The sequence below is a fragment of the Nymphalis io genome, chromosome 24, assembly GCF_905147045.1.
Source record: "Nymphalis io chromosome 24, ilAglIoxx1.1, whole genome shotgun sequence".
Taxonomy (NCBI): domain Eukaryota; kingdom Metazoa; phylum Arthropoda; class Insecta; order Lepidoptera; family Nymphalidae; genus Nymphalis; species Nymphalis io.
Genome location: NC_065911.1, coordinates 9465481 through 9489451, shown reverse-complemented (window position 1 = coordinate 9489451; position 23971 = coordinate 9465481). Strand labels below are relative to the sequence as shown.

Below are 23971 nucleotides of genomic sequence, written 5' to 3'. Positions count from 1 at the left end.
GAGATGAATTATAATCACAAATTAAGCACATGAAAATTCAGTGGTGCTTGCCCGGGTTTGAACCCACGATCATCGGTTAAGATTCACGCGTTTTTACCCCTGGGCCATCTTGGCTTTTTCTATATCGTTAACTTAACTTTTATGCGAATAGTTGCTGTGTTAAATTAGTTGCTAATGCGAAATTGCTGGTGGTAAAGCTTTGTGCAAGCTCGTCTGGGTAGGTACCACCCACTCATCAGATATTCTACCGCAAAACAGCAGTACTTGTTATTGTTGTGTTCCGGTTTGAAGGGTGAGTGAGCCAGTGTAGTTACAGGCACAAAGGACATAAAATCTTAGTTCCCAAGGTTGGTAGCGAATTGGCTATGTAAGCGATGGTTGACGTTTCTTACAATGCCGATGTCTATGGGCGTTGGTGACCACTCACCGTCAAGTGGCCCATATGCTCGTCCGCCTACCTATTATATAAAAAAAAAGTCGATAATTAGATTAAAGAATAGGAAAACGGCTAAACGGCAACGATTACGCTTCGATTCGACGTCGATAAAGTGACAATTTGTTAGTAGTATCGGCACCTAGTGCTAAATATCACGCTGTGGTGTCGTGATGTTTTTAAGTTATGGTTGAATTTCTTGGAAGTCAGTGCGCTCTGCGACGGTCAGATTACGTCTTAGTGAGCGAAGTTAGGCGTTAGTTGACCTCGATAATTTGTTATTTTTAATTTAAATGCAATATACATGTACCTTATTTTTGTTTACTATAATTTTTAAGAAAAACCTTTTTCTGATTCACAAAAGAAATATTTAATACAACACTTAAAAATAAATTAATTACATCACAAAGGATCAAAATTAAATACTTCGTTCTAATTTTTTTTCTATTATAGGCAAGAAAAATTATGAAAAGAAAACCAATTATGCTGATTATAGGCATCTTATCCTCTTGAGTGCTCTTAATCGTGGCTGAACCCATGGTATATAATTCTATGTGTATTTTTTATTAATTTAGAGATTGAAATAAAAATCACAATGATAATGTAACATATGTATATTTATTACTTTTTTAAAAACTACAATATCACAGACAGTACATAATTTGCGCTTTGAGCGAGTAAATTTCAATGGAATTTCTTATACTTACACACTTATACATATATATAATATATAACTAGGCTATGCTAATCTTTCCACTCTTAAACTTATCTTCGATTTCTTGCAAGCTTTTACCTTTTGTTTCGGGCAAAATAAAGTATAGGATACCAGTACCAATAAGTGCTATAATACCATAAAAGAGGAAAGTGAACACCTCTCCTAAATCAGACATCATGCCTGGAGCAGTTTTAACAACTATAAAGAAGGAAACGAAGGTCGTTGCAGAACTGATTCCTGATCCCAGACCTCTTACTCTAGTCGGGAAAACTTCACCACACATCATCCAGGGTAATGGGACGAGTCCGATAGATATGGCACATATGTAAGCCATCAGACATGACAGCGGGATCCATGTTAAATTCGTTGGTTTACCATCAGTCCAATAGAGGAACATCGATAACCCGACCATTGATATGGCAGTGAAAAGACCGCTGATTAAACATAAAGGTCTTCTGCCGAACTTCTTACATGTGACACAGGCCACAACTGACATTACAGTTCTTAAAGAATCTATCGCCAACATGGCCACGTAATGATCAATTCCTTTACCAACTGCTTTCTCTATTATTTCTATTGAATAAAATGCTACAGCATTAACTCCTGAAAATTGGCAAGTCACGAAGAAAACTATCATTATGAACAGCGGCTTCATGAGTTCCGGTGACTTTAGACTGTTGATTTTCTCTCTTAACGTTGGTGTTGGTTCTAAGTCAGCGGCTTTACGTTTATCTATAATTGCCTTTAATTCAGACCTGGCTTCGTCGCCGTATCCTCTCAACCAGCTAAAAGCTTTCACGCCGTCTTCTATCTGACCCTTTGATATTAACCACGTTGGACTTTCTGGGATTACACTTAGCAGAATGACAGATAGTATTGGAAAAATACAGCAGATAATTGCGGTCCATTGCCAATGTACCCATGTACCGATAAGGTGAGATACTAAAATACCTACAGCGATGGCTAAAGATATGGCTGCGAGGAATATTCCTCTTAATTGTGGACTGCATGTCTCACTGATGAAAACAGGGCCGAGGGGTCCAATCAGGCCAACGCACATCCCAGTGAAGAATCTTCCGAGGAGGATGAGGGCAAGATTGTTGGCACAGGCGATGAGGATCCAGCCGAGAAGGAACGGGGCGCAGACTATGTAGTGGGCGTTACGTCTGCCGAATTTCTCCATGAGCCAACCGCAGACCAAACAACCGGGAGCCATTGGTAGTGCAGCCATTGCCGCTGAAACACAAATTAACATCATCATAGTATTTAATTCCACTAAATTTCACTAAGCAATAAATGTATATATCTAATATTTTATTTCAATAAACTATAACAATGAAAATGGCTTGAGTCAAGATAGCCCAGATGGTTAGAACGCACTACTGTATGATCATCTGCTTGATGATTTGTGTTTATAATTGATGAATCACGATATTTTCCTCGGCGGTAAAAGAAAACATTGTTAGGAAATCTACAGGTGCCTAATTTCACTAAAATACTGCTACATGTATCTCCCAATCCGTATTGAAGCAGCGTGGAGGAATAAGCTCCAAACCTTCTCATCAAAAGAGACAGTAGTCCAGCAGTGGGTACATTTAAATCTTTTACTTTAACTAACTTTATTAATTATACTAAAACCTATTAAAACTATAGCACATCTTATTGCCTCCATTGGTAGCAGGGCTGCTGGTTCATCTCAAATATTAAACTAATATGTATAGACAAACATCAACAACTTTAATTGTGTTTGAGTTTAAACATTTGACATTTTAAGGTTACAATGAATGTCGACAATTATATGGTTGATATGAGAAAATAAATCCGGATTACATTTATAAATAGCGCACATTACAGAAACGATGCCAAAATATTTTATAGCATTTGTAAATTACTTGTTTGTGCTGGCTATTTCCACGCTAAAATAATTTCACAGCACAATTATACACTAAACAGAGAGTCCGGATCGGATCGATCGGAAACGTTAAATTCGGATTTGAATTGGCGACCATTTAATCCTCGCCAAGTTACCGACGGCTAGTTAAAGAATGTCGAGCTATTATGAGTTCAAAAGCCAGCATTCCTTTTGTTGTAATACTTATAAAACGAATAATAAACTATATTTTTAGTTATATCAGTGAAATAGATTTAAGGAGTTTTTTTTCACGTTATTTGTGCTCTAATTTCTGTATAATAATTATGTAAAACTGTTATCCATGATATGTAAATATAATATATGTACATCTTAAAAGCGAATAACTTACGGTTTCTACTCGTGTAATAACTTTTTAACAACAAAATGTAAGTAAATAAGACCTTGTGTATAATAAGCCCTTGAATGTCCCGTTGGACAAAAATCTTCCAAGGGAAAAGCTTAGAGTCTAACTACCACATGGATTAACTCGCACGGATTTGAACCCACGACTTTTAGTTCATATTTATTAATCAACATATAATTAAGCCAGTTTATTGTGTAGTTGGAATTGTATGTACGTATGTCAATGTTGATAATTGCCTTGACAGGTAACGCTGTTGGAGTGCTTATAGTGATTTGCTTATAGTCAGTGAAGAAAAGTCGGCGTAAGGGTTTAGAATGACAAACGTCCTAAGGGTTACTCAGCGAGAATGCAATTTGGTTAAGGAAGTTGACGGGTTGTAGAGGCACACTGCGGAGCGCATTGGTTCATCACGTCTATCGATGAGACGTCGCTATTGATATAGTGAACATGTATTACGGCCTGTGCATTATCAATGCCGCAACTACGCAAAGATACAATACAAATAAATGCTCAAAATTACAACTAGGTTATGCTCACCAATCCAAGATGCGGTGCCTTCATCACAAGGTATGGAGCTGCCTGATTCCTTGAGCTGAGGCAGCAAGATAGCTGAGTACCCGGATGTAAGACCAGCTGTGAAGGTCATAAGAATTGCCGCGGTAGATGCCAGCGTCTGAAAAGTTTATTATCCAAATTTTTTAATGGTTGTTCATTTTCTTACACGATTTTAACATTTCATTGGTAACTTATTTTCATTTTCAGTCACTTTCGAAGTTTCTATTAATTTGGAATTTTAAGCAAATAGTCAATATCTTATTATTCTTATAAGTTTAAGGATTGACAGGTAGAACTAAAGAAATACATATACGAGCACACATAGCATCTACTTCGCTGTAATGTAATTGGATTTTCGTTCAATTAAACTTATAACAACAGTTTTACTATATATAGTTTCACTTTCAAATGATTAATATGTCTGACATGCTTTTGATATTAAACAAACATGCGCAGGCGCAGATATTGTCGGAGGGTCATGACAGTAGACGAATAATTTATTTCTTGATAAAATAATTTATTTAGCGATTACCCACTATCATCGAAAGCTTGGAATAATATTTGCCAATTTGTCAAATATCTTTATTTATTATTAGAACAAAAAACATTTTATATCCAAAAAAAGGAAAATCATTACGCATTAAAAATAAGAATCCATATGACGATCGGACAATTGTAAGCACTGTCAGTTTACAATAAATCAAGCGATACTGTAAGCTAGTCGAAATATTATTAACAAATGTTCATTATAATATAGGTAAATAGGTTTAAGAAACTTATATTATTAATATTTTACAGTTTCTTTATTTAGCTTTGTTTTGTTATTATTAAGTAGATTTAATAACGGACTCGCTAATAAAGTTACAGATTCTGAGATCCTTTAGTACGCGGGAAGAAACAATAAAAATTTATATGTCAAAAAAATATCAGTAACAGCTCGCAGTATACAAATTGGCAGTACACTACCGTGCCTCGGAAAGCACGTGAAGCCGTTAGTGTTACACTTATTTTTTTAATTGTGTCAGATTTGCCGTCATATTGGATTATGAGAGTGAAGGAATAGAGAGTGTACGATTGTTCGCGCGCTCATTTGTTCAGATGACGGACATTATCATTAAATTGACTGAAATGGGTCCGTGATTTAAAAATGCCCGTTGATAATGGAATCAGGTATTTTACATTTTGTTTGGTACTTTTAAATAAAATTATTAATTTTATACAATACCTGATTCCAAGCTGGTGAGAATCTTGCAACGGTTTTAGAATCGGCTAATAATGCATCTTCCTTCAAATCGCCTAAACTAAGTCCTGAATTGGAATTCTTAATGTTTTGTATATATGTCTTTTCGTTCTCACGTTGCCGTATTGCATTATCAGCGTACTTCATTGCCGTTTCTTTGTTGACTGCTGCGTTCATTTGCTTTTGCATATTATCTTCGGGGTCTGGTTCTGGTGTCTCCAGAGATTCGTCTGTTCTTGTGTTTGTGTCTTTGTCATCGACTGTCACGTCTCCTTCATTTTCATTCCTATCTTCACCCATACTTATCTGTAATGAAAGAACATTTAGAAGATTATTTATTTGAATATTCTAGTCACCCTGGCATTTTTACATCGATGTAATAATATTATAAAGGTGAAGACTGTTTATTTTTCTGTTTGATGGCAATTATATTTTTGAAAAAATATTTCTGCGTTATAAAGTTCGTTTATAGCGTTATAGTATAGAGTCAATTTTCGTTTAGGCTGGGTCTCCAGGGTTTAGCCATTGCGACGAGCGCTTCCGATTATCGTACAGTATCCACTTTTCTTCACAAGTAATGATTCGATTTAAAATCCCTTCATTATTGTGTTGGTTGAGCAAAGTAACACAGCAATCGACGCGTGTTGCTTTGTGGTGGATCAGCTTCCACAATAGCCTTTAATTCTTCATTTTCCACTTTGATCTCCTGCCATTCACGGGGTTGGTTTTGAAGGTCGAAATTTCCAGAACGAAAACGTTGAAACCAAAAACGTACCGTGCTTTCTTTTGCGACACCAGTGCCGTACACATCGTTAATCCTTCGAGCTGTTTCTGCAGCACAGGTGCAGCACGGTAGAATTCGTATTCGTAAATATACCGATATTTCATGTTTTCCATTGAGCGGTAATAAGCGACGCCAAAGAAAAAAATAACGAGGAAAAAACAAATGAATGACTGTTTTCAAAACTCAAATGTACCAGCTAAATGAATTTATAAATTTGAATTTGGAATTCTTAACCAAAGGGGAGATATTTTAGATCAAGGTGGTCAGTACGACAAAACGCAAATTTCATATGTAAAAACCTAATGTTATGTTTAATTAATCTGTGGCTTTAATAATATGCACTACAAGCTAAACAGCCGGTATTCATACGTAATGCATTCATTAAAAGTAGTTTACCTTCGTTCTGTAACACTTTCCCAACTGTTTGCGTTTCCGTAGAAACCGTACAAGTAATTACTAACGAACGAAGCAAGTTCAAGGTTCTAACGTTTAAGCATTTATAGACAGAAAATAAAATGCGTTATATAATAAGATGAAAAGATTTGTGATGTGAAACTTTTTGGGCACAATGAGATTTATATTTTAGAGCGAAATTTATGCAAAGTTTGTGATATTCTTTGGTTATGGCAAGTAGGCCAGCTGATGGTAAGTTGTCACCACCACCGTAACTTTTATTTTGAAGGTTAATGAATTATTTAAATCATTATTACTTCCCAATCTAGAAAGAATTAGGTATATTCAAATTATAATTATAACTGTCTCGTTGATTTAATGGCTAGGCTGTAGATCCCGAGGTTTTAGTTACAAATTCCGTTTCTGACGGAAAAATATATGGTAGGAGCTTAGTTTAAAAGTCACACCAATCATGTCGGATTAAGAGTGTAAAAGAATAAAGAACGTCAACAAAACTATTATAACAATAGTATATATGTTATAAATCAACTTTCAAATTTAGAACTTCCAATTTCGAATTTAAAATAACAAAGACAAAACATCAACAAGTTTATAGCAACGATTTTAAAATTATAATACGAATAATGAAACTGGCAATAATAAAAGAGCGCTCTATGATGATTTTGAAATTCGAAACGTCAATCAAACTAGTGATTGACGTTAAAGTTTTCATACTTCTTTGCTGCTATCAATAATCGTTAATCCATTTAATCAATCACGCGAGAGTGATAGATATTTATGCATCAGACATATATGACAAGGAACAACGGTAAATTGTGTTTGCATTTTGTTAAATGATTTATATCTGTATATCTTCGTTCGCTGCACTTCGGTTTTGAAATATAATTTGAAAACTCTTTGCTTCCTGAATAATATATCTTTATTCAAATATTTTAAGCGTACTAAAATATAATAGAAAGACATGAACAGACAACCATCATGATTCGTTTGCCTTCGTATTTATTCGATATTATGCTTCAGAACTTTCAAGAAACAGGCTTTGGATTTTACACTGATTGTCATTCTGATGCCAATCGTTATCGGAAATGCTTTTGTTGAGAAAGAAAGCTGTATTGGCAGATGCATTGAACAACAACTACAAGTACTTAACAAGGATCAGGTGCTAGGTATAAAAATATTCTTTAGGTTCACGCTTACTTAATACCAAATTTAATGAAAATCGGTTCAGTGGTTTAGCCGGTAAAACGTAACAAACAATGAAACAGAGTTCCTTTCACATTTGTAGTATTATTATAGGTTAACATCCGTAATAATGGTAATACTTTGTTTATCTATTATAATGTTTTTAGTTACCACGTAAAAAAACCCATGTTTGAAATTAAAAAAAATGTTTTATTTGAAACAACAAATATTTTACTACTTACAACGATTAATATAACATGACCTAAAATTACATTGTGTGCAAATTTTGCAACTTAATTAATTGTCTATGTGCATACACTAAGTATACACGTCATATATATATAATATTAAAAAAGTATCTAGTCGTCTTTTAAAAACACGTTTTAAAAATGTCATGGTACTAGAAATGAATTTATTCAAAGACATTTAAAGCTTTTTTTTTTTTGAAATAATAATTGTCTCCATAATTTTGCGTCTGTGCCATTTTTCGAGTTTATTTTATTTTTGTGTAATTTAAAGGATATATTCAAATAACTCCATTTTATGAAATATGATTCTAATTTTTTTATTCTTGTTTTGCTAATGTTAATTCCTTGCCGTAAGTATTTTAAGCATATTGCCCGTCATTGGGCCAGTCTGTGGGCCACACTCGGGATGTGAACACAATTGAATATCGCATTCAGGGTACGGCTGTCAATAGAAAACGAAGTGTCTCATTGTTGCAATGGGTAGTGAGTCCATGACAACAACAATATTCTGAAAGTGTTTAGGTGCGTCACAGCGAGAAACTACCACCATGTTCTATAGGAACTAAGTTTTTAAGATGGAGAAGTTTGCGCGAGATCGAAGTAGCTTTTTTAAAAATTAACATTGACGAGACCAAACAACTGTTTCCTATATGATCCCATAGCAGGATGTAACGCAATTCCATAAATAATCCTGGTTAAGCGTTAAGCTTTATCGTCTTCATGCTGAGGCAACATAACTTGATTCTTGGTAACGCAGTAGTGTTTTTAAAAATTACTTACGTCTCCTAATAATAATACAACGCCTATATTACATTCGCTGAGTGACATTGTTGATAATTTAGTCTCGTGTAATAGTATATAATTAGTGACATAAAGGATACAGCTTTTATCCTGCAGTTTGCAGCGCAAGTGTCATGGGGCGTTATGTCGAACATAATGTCCGTACGTAAGCCTTAGAGTTTATATTCGTTGATTTTCTGAGCCTGAGTATATAAATATAACACTATTTAATTTTATTTATTAATCAATAAGCTAGTATAACGTTTTTATTAACTTTGAGAGAATTTAATAGTGATAGTCTATATCTATTGGTAAAGGTGACTCACAGTCAGCTCATTTGCCTGTCTAGTCGTTCCAATAAAAATATATTTCTGTTTTTAATTGGCAAAGCATTTAAGATACTATAATATATTTCCCCTCTTCCTCGAAGTCGGGCGGATCAGGGCTCTAGCCCAGCAAGCCCTGATAACCCGATGGGAGGAGGACCTGCGATCCCCCACAGCGGGCCTTGCGACATTGGAGGCGGTACATCCTCACTTGAGTCGCGAGGTCAAAAGAAAACGTGACATGCTCTCGTTTAGGTTGACGCAGGTTAACGGACATCGTCAGAGCGTCACGGTAGCATGCGAAAGCGATCCCGTGGCGCTCCTCGTCAAGATTACCGCTGATTTTTTAGTGGGTATTCCGATGTTCGGGGCGCACTCGGCGCCTTGGACATCGGCGAGCCCCACATACCCCCCCTGTTCCCGTGGGGGAAACGCGTAACGCGTTTTTCCAGCGTGAAAAAAGCCTATTTCTTAAGAAACGAGGACTGTGTAACATGCGAGGTGAAGCTAGGTATGTATAGAATATACTTTATACTACACCACAAAGATTAAAAAAGTTACATAACACATGGGTATAACCTAAATAGCACACAACTTTAGCGGCTTTATCGCTATGCTGCGATCTCTTCCAGGCGACAAACCAGACAAATACATAAATACATATAAATTAAAAATAAAAGTCAGTAGTATAGCCGTGAAAAACAGATAGACAGAGTTACTTTTAATATTAGAATAGATTGTCATGATACCCTCCATTATAGTGAATTATAATATTCAAAATACATCTTCATTTAGTAGTATAATCGCAATATTCAAATAACTTCGTAGTGCATACTAATCGATCTATTTATAATACAATGAAATGATAGACATTTTTTTTTGTTGATAATGAAAATGATTGCAGTCTGCGATAGGTCTTGTGTTTTAGTTTAGCTGCAAACCGTCTGTCCGTGATTGTAGTCGAGTTACTAAATCTCCTTGAAACAATTACAAGTAGTGCCGACACGAGATAATAATCACTCATTGTATTAAATGAAGTATAAATAATTCAAGTGCACATTTATTGCGAGGGTGGCGTGTCCTAGTTGAGAATAATATATTCGTTTATGTATATCCATAACACATATAAGCATTTATATGTTTATTAATATTATAAAGCTGTAATGTTTGAACGTGTTAATCTACTAGTTCAATTTTTTTTTGGGTTAGATATTGCGAATGGCTGTAGACTATTACATCACTGGTGTAGAATATTATATTGATGATAAATACCGTGGTATATCAATACATATTATAAAATAAAGTCGCCAGCGCATCTGATTTTCTATAAATTGCATTGTATTTTTTGTGCTTGTAGTTACACTGGCTGACTCACCCTTCCAACGGGAACGCAAAAATACTAAGTATTGCTATTTAGGTGTAGAATATCTGATGTGTATCTGGTACCTGGCTTGCACAAAGCCCTACGTAGTAAAGAAAAAAAAACAATATTTCGAAAATTGTCGTCTCTTTAAAACATAAAAGTTTTATTCATGAAATGATGTCTTAAATCAAGTTGAGGTTTATTTTATTGTTCGCGCTAAACCTGTTAAACATTTTCATATAAATCCTGTCCCGCCGAGTCACGTATTAAAATTAATTGAGAGATTTGAATCGAAATTATTTCTAACAAATTCTCAACAAAAACTTATCATCAATTATTGAGAATTAAATAATGCAAGAAATTAAAAATGGTAGACAAAAATAAATCGTTTAGTTTTTTCCGCCGGTGATCCTTAGGATATATTCCGAACTGAGTGGTTTTTATTTTGTCTGTCAATAAGTCAAATAACACACGTTCAATATTGAATAAATAATTTTGTATCCTGATTTTCCTTCGCCGGTTATTCTCAGGTCAGGGTATTTCTTTTCCGAACCGGTTGCAGTTTCTACATAATTTGACAATCAATAAGATAGTTTTATTCAACTTAGAAGCATTACGCTTCTATATTGAATAAATTATTTTAATTTAATTTGTATTTATACTTATATATTATATTGTAAGTGATAATATAGTATTCGTTAATCATATATTCATAATATTTAATTATTCAAATATAAGTAAGAACCTACTTATGAAAAGTATATTATTAGGATAATATATTGTAGCACATCAATGTGCATTGAGCCGATACAGAGCACACACACACATAAACCACCACATAAATAAAGTTGTGACGCGTAATTTTACGATCACGGAATATACCTATGACCTCATATGAACTTACCCGAAATATTTCTGACGTTCTTTCGAATAATAAATAACGAAAAAGCAATCATATTGACAATGTTTAATATATATTTGTATTATTTATATACACGAATATGTATTGTACAATGTGGGATGTGACTCCTTAGGGAGTGCAGGAAAAAAAATGTGTATAAAAAAATTAAACACTGTTGACTCAAGTATTCATATAAATGTTTTACAGTAACATATAAAGTTTAGACATTTCTAACTGACACTATATGATTTGACATTTCTGATTAATGAAAAACATATATTATACTAAGGTATATAATACAAAGTCATAAAATTAACGCTTGTCACGACAATTGTCTAAATTTAAAGCGGTTGAAGTTACGTAGCGCAATCAAAATGCGCTGCGTCTTTCGGTATATATATTAGTTATATATATATATATATATATTAATTTTGTAGATGTTTTCAGTTATTAATTCGAATAAAGAGTCTCATCATTTATTGTATTGTCTCATGATTTTATTATAAGTTTTTATAATCAATTCATTGAAGGTCAACGGTATATGACAATGTTACTTTTTAGCCAAAATCCCCAATGTGATACTAATATTACAAAGATACTATGTTAATAGTAGCAGTAGCATACTTGTCTCGGTTATTTACGAAAGAAATAATAATTATCTTTGATCCGTTTGCAGTTAAAATGCTCCAAGGGAATTTGACAAAAACCACTATATATTATAAAACAAAATATCGCCGCCGCGATCATCTGTCTGTCTGTCTGAACGCGATAAGCTACCGAAGGGACTTTCATACGGTTTTTATCAATGGACAGAGTAATTCATGAGGAAGGTTTTGGTATATAATTCATTAGTTTTTTTGTAAATTGACTGAAAAATTACGATAATTGTTGAAGATGTCAGAAAAAATCATAACGATTAGGAGCTTTAGTGCCGTTCGCCTCGTAAATCAACAGTTATTTGACCCGCGCAAAGCCGGGATGGGTGGCTAGTTTAATTTTATCTTATTCCCTCCATTGGTGACAGAAGGGCTGCTTATTTTTTCAGCCGTAGCAATATTTTTGAATGAAGTACTCAAAGTAAATAAGGACACATTCTATATAGTATTTTCATATCTCAGTTCCCAGTGGTGACCACATGCCAGCTTGTCATTTACCAGTATGTATTCTAAAATTAATTAAAAAGAAATTGAATTTAAAAATGCGTAAAATTTAAATAAATGAACAACATATAATGGTATGCAACTTCGCTTCGTCGCATATTCAATCAAGTATACATACAACAGTGACATAATATTCAAATTATTTAATAGTTTTACATTCTTTTGAAAGTCAAAGGTCATGACTTTCAAAAGAATGTGAAACTAGTCTAGAGTCAGGTTTTCAGAGAAAAAAGTATTCTTGGAGAGTATTATATAGCAAACTCATCTGTCAGTTCATAATAGTGTTCTTTGAAACTTATTTCAGTATTAAAAATCGCTGTTTCTCAAAAGATAATGAAACGTGAATGATATTGTATATATTTTAAATAATGTTATTAATTGTAATCTATTTATTTAACTAGGAAATACTCCATAACAAAACGGCTTGTGTTAACAAATATCCACCACGTTGGTCTAGCGACTAGATATAAGGCCGCAGATCTCGAGGTTCTTAGTTCAACCCCAGGTCGGGAAAGTAAAAGTTATTAGAGTTATCTGTTAAGATTCTCAGTAGCAGCCCGGACTCTGGAAGTGGGAATTGTGTCCCCTGGCTTGGAAAGCACGTGAAGCCGTTGCATTGCGTATATGTGATCATATATAACTATTTGTTATATATTGTAAATATAGCGGATATTTAAAATAAATTAACTTTATTTAATGAAGATGTAATATCTAAGGAGATAAGAATAAAACAATCATTTAAAACTTCGCAAGTTATTCATAATATTCAAAGTTATTTAGTAAAAGGCGATGCAAATATATTGGATAATATATAAGAAATTCCAAATGTTTAAATTATGACAATTGCAAGATTGTGACATAAAAAACTGGAATAATATATATGATAATCAAAATGACAATAATGTGCACAAAATATTTACTCCGTGATAGATAAAAAGTCAGCAGAGATAGCTCAGTGGTAATAACGGGCAAACGGGCCACCTGATGGTAAGTGAACACAACAATACTAAGTATTGCTGTTTGGCGGTAGAATATCTGACGAGTGGTACCCACTCAGATGGACTAGCGCAAAGTTCTACTTAGTATACAGTATATAAAATGTTAATAATGGTTCAGTCCAAGCGCTTATATTATTATGACTATTAGTAATTATATAGTTTTTAACAAGGCAATATATATAATCCAATTCATAAGGTGAGTATTGTTATTGACCTCTTCTTAAAATTTAGTCTATGCTGCTGTGAGACTAATACAATGATTAACGTGTATTATCATTAAAAGTTTTATCTTTTACAAATGCATTGTCGTTGTTGAGTATTTGAAAGTAATAAATCAGCTCGCTTATCACAATAAATATATTGAAGGACAGAATTGATAGCCTTTATCATGTTTCTAATAAAACTGGTATAATTCAGGTTTTTAAATTAATTTCTGGTTATATGATATTTTGATAAAATATTGCAATTAACTTTTAATTTGTTTGATTGTTAATCTCGGTTAAGAAAATATTGTTAATAAAATTAAAATAAATAAAATGTTCTCATTCGTTGTAAATAATGGGAAGGGCACCATCTCTTCAATAATTCTACGTCAGTTGTTCTAGATAAAGTCCTTAATGTTAGGAATATGTTCATTTAGTTAAAAAGTAGTAAATTGTATACGTGATGATCTTAATATCTCTGATTAGTATATATATTATTAAAAAACATGCTATGGTCTATGCCTGACGTTTCCGTAGTATAATAATTAATGCGTATTTAGTGTTTTAGGGAAGGGTAATCAAATGGATTTGGACGTGAAATTGGCACATGAAAACAGCACTAAAATAAAAACATCGCTCTAGAAATGCCAAGGATATATAGGTGAGGCTTTGTCGCTTAGGTGTTTCATCCCTATATATTTCAAATCTAATATGATAATGAATATATGCAATTCATATACTCTAGAAAAAAAAACATTGGAAATAAAATTCTAACAGAAAGAAAGGTTACATTAAAATAATAAGGTATAAAATGAAGTTGATCTTTATTCAATCTAGAAGCAAGATACTTTACTTTATTTATTAGTAGTCTCAAGTATCTAGCACCGGTTGCTTGAGAAATGCCAAAAAATGCTTAAGTTGCTTAAAAAAAACCGGAGAGTACGGCTTATTGCTATAGACTAGACTAGACTAGACTAGACGGTTTAATTAAAAGTACAAGGTTTCTAAAATATTCCTAAATGATGTTGCTGAGTATCAATTAGTTTTGCTTGAGAACAAAAAATGTTTGATAGAAATAAAATTATCTTACCATCATTGTGTGTTCCGCGTCGCTACCCAGTGATTGTGAAAATTTAAAATTAGAACTACCTTGTGACAAGACAGCACCACACCTACCACCCACATGTGTTTGTTATGAATGAGAATCGAATTCACGTTTCTTGGCACTGGATACGAAATAATGACTACGTCACATTCACGAAAGATGTTTCATCATATTTATGGAACATCAGAAACTTATTTAATGTCTGCTCTTACACTTTGACCAGACTTCAAATATAATTTGTTTAAATTAGCTTTTTAAAATGTCATTTTACAACAGTTACTGGTGGTAGAGTTTCGTGCAAGCTCGTCTGGGTAGGTACCACCAGCTATTCTACCGCAGCAGCAGTACTACAGTATAGCAGTACTTGGTATTGTTGTGTTCCGGGACATAAACATAACATCTTAGACCCAAAGGTTGGTGGCGCATTGGCGATGTAAGCGATGGTTAACATTTCTTACAGTGCCAATGTCTAAGGGTGTTGGTGACCACTTACCATCAGGTGGCCCATATGCTCGTCCGCCTTCTTATTCTGTATAAAAAAATGACCTGACTTCAAATATATTTTGTTCAAATTAGTTTTTTAAATTGTCATTTTACAACAGTTGTACATGAAAATTCCATTGGTGTTTAGCATACACTAATGTAAGCGAATGCTTTATGTATGTGTTTATATACGTAATACAACAATTGTTAATCACGTAAGAAACATATGTGTATACATATGTCATTTCTATGGATTTTGGCTTCTTCTACACAGGTAATCTTTATGCGACTTTTTTTAGATTGTTTGATATTAAGTTTATTCCTTAATTCTCGGTATACTGAGGAAGTTAATCAATTATTATTTTGTTTTTTATACTTCGGGCGTTTCGAATCTTGGTCCGATTGCTTTATGATTATATTGCTGCCAGTCATCGTTTAATTAAGTTTTCTCTGAAACGCTTTGAATATATTTAAGCGAATATTTTTTAACGTGTAATGCAATTTAAAGGCTTCTGATAATAATATGCCCAAAATGGCCTATATCAATAGTTCCTAAAAAACAAAAGCACGGCAATCAGTCTCGACGGAGAATAGCTACCTGCACAGAAATCACGGTGCGCAAATAATGCTCCACTTTATATATCCTTACTTTTATTTCGATGGGACAGCAATGTCCTGAGATTTTTCAGGAACCAGAGCTTCAGCTACCACTCAGAGCTGCGAGCTACCTACTTTTCTTTCACAAAGCCTTCCACCAAGTAAATTTTAAAATAGCTTAAAAGTATTACCACCTAGATTGTTCATCTGCCTATAGTTTATAGTCATCATCATCATCATCATCGTTTATAGTAGTTTATACTTATAAAAGATGAGATTAAAATATATATTTAGATAAACAAGTCAATAATGTCAAGGCGAGTGCAATTGTAATATGACCGCGTGAGCTTCCGCGTTCGAGTAGACAAAGGGTATTGTCTACACGTTCTAGGGAATGTTGTAACGTAAACACAAACATACATATTTATTAATTATTATACCGGTGTAGGGTTGCTTGCAAGTCTTTCTGGGTAGTCAACTTACATTTATTTTATGCAAAATATCAAAACTTCTATTGTTGTGTAACGGTTAGAAGGATGAGTAAGCCAGTGGAATTAATTAAAAAGTACGGGTGACTTATCACGGTGTAATGACTTATTTTTGCTTGTTGTAACTTGCCTGTTATACAGTTAGGCATAATATTCTCTCCTACTGAAGAGAAGGCTAGGAGCTCCACTAGTCTACTTTAATGCGGGTGGATAAACATGTGGCCGATTGAAATTCGACAACCACCGGCCGAGCACCAAATAAATTATAATATGCGATATAAGAACTTCCCCGCGTACTTGAACCCACAATATTTGCTTAAGATTCACTTATTTTATTCTGGTTCATCTCGGCTTTTTTTATCATTCACTAATTTCCACCCACGGCTTCACCCGCGTGTGAGGGTTGGGAGGTTTTAGATACCCTATGTCCTTTTCTGTATATCTGACACTTTGTACAAAATTTTACGATGATCTGTTGAGTAACAAACAAACAGTCTCACTTTTGTAATTATAATATTAGTAAAGATATTTTTTATTTATTTATTAACAGCCTGTAAATGTCCCACTGCTGGGCTAAGGCCTCCTCTCCCTTTTTGAGGAGAAGGTTTGGAGCTTATTCCACCACGCTGCTCCAGTGCGGGTTGGTGGAATACACATGTGGCAGAATTTCGATGAAATTAGACACATGCAAGTTTTCTCACGATATTATCCTTCACCGAAAAGCACGAGATGAATTATAAACAGAAATTAAGCACATGAAAATTCAGAGGTGCTTGCCCGGGTTTGAACCCACGTTCATCGGTTAAGATTCACGCGTTCTTACCATTGGGCCATCTCGACTTTAAAGTAAATATATGCAAACTGATAATGTTAGCAACACTCTTTCCACTACGCACAGTCATGAATTGTACAGTAATTAATATTGTTTAATCTGTAGGTACATATTTAATTATTTATTTTATTTTCTTTCTCGTAAGTAATTTATTATAGTGAGTTGACGTTAGTAATGATTTTTTATTCGTTATTTTATTTATGAATGTTATATAGTTACTGTTTTATATTGAGCCAATGTAACTACAGGTAGATAAGTTCCAATGTCTATGGGCGGTGGTGACGACTTACCATCAGGCGGCCAATTCTCTCTGCCACCACCGGTCATCATCAATCTGCCTTACTTATTTAAAACTTCTAAAAAATGTGAACGAATTATAGATGTTTTAATTAATGTTTACATTTTAAACTAGATATTGTCCGCGGCTTCGCCCGCGTTAGGGGGGAGGTGTTGACATAAAAAAGTAACCTATATCCTTCTTTGGGATTCCAGCTTGCTTCCGCCTCAAAATCGGTTCAGGGGTTTAGCTGTCAATACACAACAGACAGACAGAGTTACCTTCGCTTTTATAATATTAGTACAGGTTGTAATGTGTAAGCGATCGACGCCATCGTGTATCTCTGCTCAGCGTGAATTATATTTTTAATTGTCTTTATGTCTGACACTGGCCAGTAGTCACAGATTATTTGATCGCAGATCTCGCAGAAAAATTATCGGGTTTTCAGACGAGAAATCCTCATTAGCAGCACGGAGTTTGGCAAATGGTTCTGTTTACACTCCCACGCCTCGGAAAGTACGTAATGCAGTTGTTCTTACGTCTAAATTCTTTTCAGTCTAGTATTGGTCGTTCCATAAATACGAAATGTGTTCCACAGCTGGGCTATCCCCTTTGAGGATCTTTGGAGCTTATCCCACTACGCTGCTCCAACGAGTTGGTGAATTAGACATACGCTGGTATCCTCACGATGTTTTCCTTCACCGCCGAGCACGAGATGAATTATAAAAAAATAATAATCGACTCTGGTATATAGTTATTGTCTACAATGTAAAATAAATACATTTGAAAATAGTGTCTGTTGCGTAATAAGGAATGTGTCTTTATAAGCTTTAACGGCTTTAGAGTTAGTTTCGTATGGGACAGGTTTTTTGTTAAATATAAAGTTGTACAAACAAAACCGGAGATTTGTGAATAAACAATACGAAATATTTATTCAAATATATATGTGCAATGTACGTACGTATATTATATATTCATGAAAGAAAGCCTTTACTATATAATACATACGAAATAAATATACGAATTTTACGAGCAATTCTCAATCGTCATTTTAGAAGATTATCTATAAAAATAAATAAAATTGAAGTGTGTCTGTGATTTCAAATTAGCTACTTTTAAAGTTAATGTATATATTTTATGGCTATTTGACAGGTACCAAAACAAAAACCATTTTTTTTATTTTAGACTTCGCTGCTATGTAATAAAAGTTGAAATAGATTTTATATGTTTTATGTTTTAAGAACATAGCACCTTTATAGCACATTATAAATGATAAAATAGAGTTCAATAATGAATAATGATTGAATTGACAACAAAGAAAACGTATTCACTGTCATATAACTCGTACTTATTTTTATACACAAGTATAATGGACTAAAAATAAAGAAGCGAACGCGAACTCGCCTAGCGAGATGGTTGCCATAACAACGCGTTTCTCGATAACACGTTACCACTGTGGTATTTATACTTGAACCTTCCAACGCGATTACTACGTGGAAACAATAATATACTTATTTTTAACAAGAAAGTAAATTATATATATTATTTATGCATTAAGAGAGATATCATAGAATCATTTCCGAATCGTAAGAGATTTCGCAAGTTACAAGTCATTCTGAAGCCGGTTCGAATTGTATCTACCGCGAAGTACCGGCAAGAAACTTAGTCTTAATCTGATTTAAATTTGTTTTTATTTAATAAGAAATTACAAAAACATTACTAGTACACAAAAAACACGCCGCCTTTGGTCTAGTGTAACGCCTTGCGTCGTTGGTCTAGTGGCTATCTTATAAGGCTGTAGGTCTCGAAGCCCAGGGTTCGAACCCCGGGTCTTAAATTTGGAAGTGGACACTTTTAATATTTCCGCGTGTGTTAGTGTTAATAAATTTAACAAGAATAAATTACTTGATGGTATTTAAAGTATTTATATATTATATAAACACAAATCACATATAACAAAATACTTTAGAGTAAAATTTAAATATATATTTTTTCGTCGTGTATAAAAGCGATGTCGCGAGAGAAATCTTAATATGTATATAAATACGTAACGGGGTCGTCAGTACGTGACTTTTTTTTTATTGAATAGCTAGACAGACGGGCACATGCGCCACCTGATGCTAAGTGGTCACCAACGTCCATATCGCCAATACGCCACCAACCTTGGGAACTAAGATGTTATGTCCCTTGTGCCTGTAATTACACTTGCTCTCTCACTCTTCAAACCGGAACACAACAGCACAAAGCCCTATCACCAGTAAACGTAACAAATAAACTGTAAAGTGACTTTCTTTAAATTTACCAATATTCAAAACATGTTAAAATAAACTGACAAATAATCTTTATTATACAGTTTACAGAATTGTACTTGTAAATTATAGAAAATCTAGGAGCTAGTAATACAGCATATGTAAGGAATAACTACTGGGTTTCTTGCCGGTTCTTCTTAGTAGAATCTACATTCCGATGGTCACTGTACGGTAAATTTAACCGTGGAAATGATTATAATGGCACAGAATTAAAAAGAATCAATGCTTGGTCAACATTTGTTGTCAGTATCTTTACAAGGAGGTTACTACTTGTTTTCAGGTACATTCCAGTTTCTTCTAGATAACAAAGAGTCAAAATCAATTTATACTCTATTTAAGAAGGCTCCTACTTGCAGTTTCGGAATGTTTTTTTAAAAGAATAAATTAAAATTTAATTTTAACTGATTCTGAATGAAGACTTCTGATTCTACCGAAGAAACGGCCCGGCAACTCAGAAAATCGACATAATACATATTGATTTATTAAAATATTTAGTTACAATAACTACTAAAACGATATACATAAAACTTATACGGGATAACACAGCGCGTTTTGGTGACGGTTTAGTATATAATATACAGGTAACTGCGTTTCGCAGTTTCAACCGCTTTTATTGTAGCATGTTATATGATAAGCAAGAATTTCTTGTTCTTGTATGTGTATTTATCTTTGTTATATATATGTAACAAGTCAACAAAAAAACCAGACGAAAATCTATATAAAACATTCTTATATATTAAAAATATTTCATCGGTATAAAATATATATTTTTCTAGCATTCCATTAATGATTTAGTCATGAAAATATATAAATATACATTATTTTAATATTTTTTCCTTAGCTGGCAATCTCTTGCCATCTCACTTGTACAACATTCACATCTTTATTCAGTCTTTACCGTTAGCAAAAAAAAGTCTCCGAACATAAATAGCCTGAATTTGAATATTTATTCAAAAAAAACTATCACATTGTATTATAATGGATTATTTTTACTTGCATAATGAAATTTTAAAACTCTAAAACAAATCAATCTTATTACATTATCAATATAGACAATATTTTATTAATTCAACATAATTCTAACTTATTATAAAGCTTCATCGATTCATAATATATTATATGTTTTTGCTATCTATACCAAGTACTTGCTCTCTTTACTTTCACTTATTGCCTCAACTTGTACTTAAATGCGTTTAAGTAAGCAAAATAGTTAGCATTATTTTTGTTTAGCCGAGATAAGCCAGTGCATAGACAATGTGGCTCAAATCAGTGGTCAGTCCGGTGAACATAAATATCGCGAGGAAACCTGCATGTCGTAGGAATATTGACCTTACGTACACACTAACCGCGGACCCTCTACTCAAAATAAGAGAAAATCTTAGCCCGGCAGTGGGAGATTTACAGGCGCTGCGTTCTTTATATATAGTAAGTTTTTTTATTCAAATTATTAAAAAAAACAGTTATATCTACGTCCACTTATCTGATCTTCCACTTTTATATAACAATAATCAAAAGAGATAAGTCTCAATTGAGAAAAAGCTTCCTTATTTTTTGTCTGTGGAAGGTTATTGACAGAAGCAATATTGTAACAAACATATATTGAATAACACCTGTCCGGTTGGTTTTTTATATTAACTAGGAAATATTGAGTTATATTCAATATAAATTGTCACTATAAATATATATGTACGACTTGTATTCAGAATAAAAGGGTTTTATGTAATACATAATGACCTTACCGATATCTTAAAACTGAACTGTACACATTCTAGTTATTCGCAGAAAAGGGATTTTTTTACTTCTGATAGGAAGGAAAGCTGACGAATGGCCATGTGAAAACCGCCCATAGACATTGGTGCTGTGAGAAATATTAACCATCTCTTACATCAACTTTAAGAATTTAGTCTTGTGTCTGTAATTACACTGGGTCACCCTTCAAACCGGATCACAACAAGACAGGCTTGTGAAAATCCTATCACCAAGTAAAATAATATTAAATAATATAATAGTTGTACATTGAATAAAGCAATTTGAAATAGCTATTCTCTTTTAAATACACAAGAATAAGAAGTACATAATATGTTTAATATTGTATATAAATGAGGTAACTTTTTAAGTTGACAACCAATTCATCACCATTAATAATAGATCTATTTTGAAATTTAAGATTCTCTAAATCATATTTTAAGTTTTATCGAAATAGTAACAGCCGTTTGTGAAACCGAGACATATATGTATTTAAAGATTTGTTTGTTTAGATAAATTAAAAATTATATAAAGTAATAGATATATAATATATATGCCTAATATAGGTATCTTATACAGGATAATGTTATTACATAATTGAGTTATATACAATTAATATATTTTGCCGGTTCCGTTCAGGTTTGACGTGTTTCCGAACCGGTGATTAATTTTTGACAATCATGAAACAACTTTAATTCTATTTGAATAATGTAATTTTGAGTTACTATAACAAAAAAGGTATATTTTTTATTAAAATTGATCGTTATAAATGTGGATATTGTTATATGTTAGACGTATTTTAAGGCTACATGTATGTAATTTATTTAATTCAAAACAATAAATTTATTTTAAAATGAATACAATATTTTTTTTAATATAAAAATCTAAATTTAATTCTTACAAAACTTTTGACGAGCGTTAATCTAGAAAAATCTAGGCGCACGTTAGATTGTTTCTGAGTATTTTAATTTCGTAATAATACAAATCGACTTTCCCGCCATAAATAACTGACATTACACTTAAACTTACTAACCATGTCATAAAAATATATTTTTCAATACACACCCCTACATTTAAATATTTCACAAATATGAATAGAATTTATTTTAATAATAAAAATAACAATTTAAAGCAGATTAAAAATTACCTTTTTAATATATTTCACAAAATATCGAAAAAAAACCGCCCACTTATCACAACACTATAAAAAAAAACTGTATTTATATTACACGTACGCGCCAGAGTACGACAACCCGTTAACTGATACGCGCAATGAACGTACGATGCTGTACGCAATTCGCGATCACAAGTGCTAGTGACGTCCTCACTGTCGATATATATGCATTTATCGATATTGATTTAGCCTTTACCCGTATATTTACTGTAATTTAATAAATGTATTACATATCATAAATTCAAGGATTATTTGTTGAGGCAATGAGCTAATTTTAAAATGCAAATATTTTCCTGTCACCTATTTTACTTTTTTTTTTACTCAAAGTAAATGTTTGAATCGGTATTTCTTCTATTTGTAAAATAAATGAACACGTTTGACGACTTTTTGATACGTTGTTAAGGTCAACGCACTGTCAGGGTCAAGCTTAAACTAGCCACGGAAGTACCGTCCATGCAACACGAATATGATGCACAAGCAACCCAATTACTCATTAAGGATATCCAATTTATACTTACATTTATTTATTTATATATAATTCAAAAATATTTTTTAAAAACAGAACGAATTGCACAAAGTTAAAAAAAAAACACTATTTTATTTTTAAAGAAACACATACACTCGAAAAATATTGACTAATTTTAATTTCCCCTCTGTTAGTTGCCAGCAACAATATATATACAACCTGCATACGTAACGAGTTTCTTTTTTTTCCAATTATCTCGTCGAGAAAAGAGATTTGATTACATTTCTGTTATCAATGTCACTGTTTCTGTTATAACAATGCGATAAGGGGGTAAATAAAATTTTTATTCTTGATATAAATCCCAAATAAATAACAACACTGCAAATATGAGTGTTTGTTTTATTAAAAATAACGTTATTACGTAAATTAAAAGAGTAATCAAAATTATCTCATACGGCAGTTTGTATTTCAAACTGCCTCATAGCATACTAACTACTAGTATTTTTTTTTAATATTAGCATACAATATCTAAAAAAAAATATTTTTTAATGTTTGCATACTTTTATCGTAATAATTACAACGTTTTCATTGTTAGTTATGTCTTCATCAGACAATTTCTTTTCTAATTAATCTAAACTGCAGATGAGCAAAAATGCTTTGTGATGGATTATATTACTTAAATTATTATAAAACATTTATGATTTGGGGTAGAATAAGCTAAGGCTAGGCTAGGTTTGGAAAGCGATATATCGTAATATATTGCAAGAGAATCGCTCTGTAATTATAATATGTCTTAAAGAAAAGTCACTATTTCTATAAACTTAGAGCATCATATATATCCTAAAGTAAACCCACCGCTAGATAACCTGAATCTCAATTTAAATACAAACAATTATATCAAACAGTCTTAACAAAA

General features: G+C 32.9%; 1 protein-coding gene across 2 annotated transcripts; it reads right to left on the bottom strand.

Annotated features, from left to right (window-relative positions):
• Positions 1-1029: 1029 nt before the first annotated feature.
• On the bottom strand, positions 1030-22704 carry LOC126777878 (facilitated trehalose transporter Tret1-2 homolog). Of its 2 annotated transcripts, none has more exons than XM_050501162.1 (4): positions 22563-22704; positions 5205-5525; positions 3962-4097; positions 1030-2384 (listed from the first exon to the last, which is right to left on the bottom strand). In XM_050501162.1, exons 2-4 carry the CDS (start codon positions 5517-5519, stop codon positions 1168-1170), a joined length of 1668 nt encoding a protein of 555 aa, XP_050357119.1. In that variant the 5' UTR covers positions 5520-5525; positions 22563-22704; the 3' UTR covers positions 1030-1167. The 2 variants fall into 2 exon arrangements, with proteins under 2 accessions (XP_050357119.1, XP_050357118.1); XM_050501161.1 differs by lacking the exon at positions 22563-22704 and adding an exon at positions 14669-14816.
• Positions 22705-23971: the final 1267 nt, after the last annotated feature.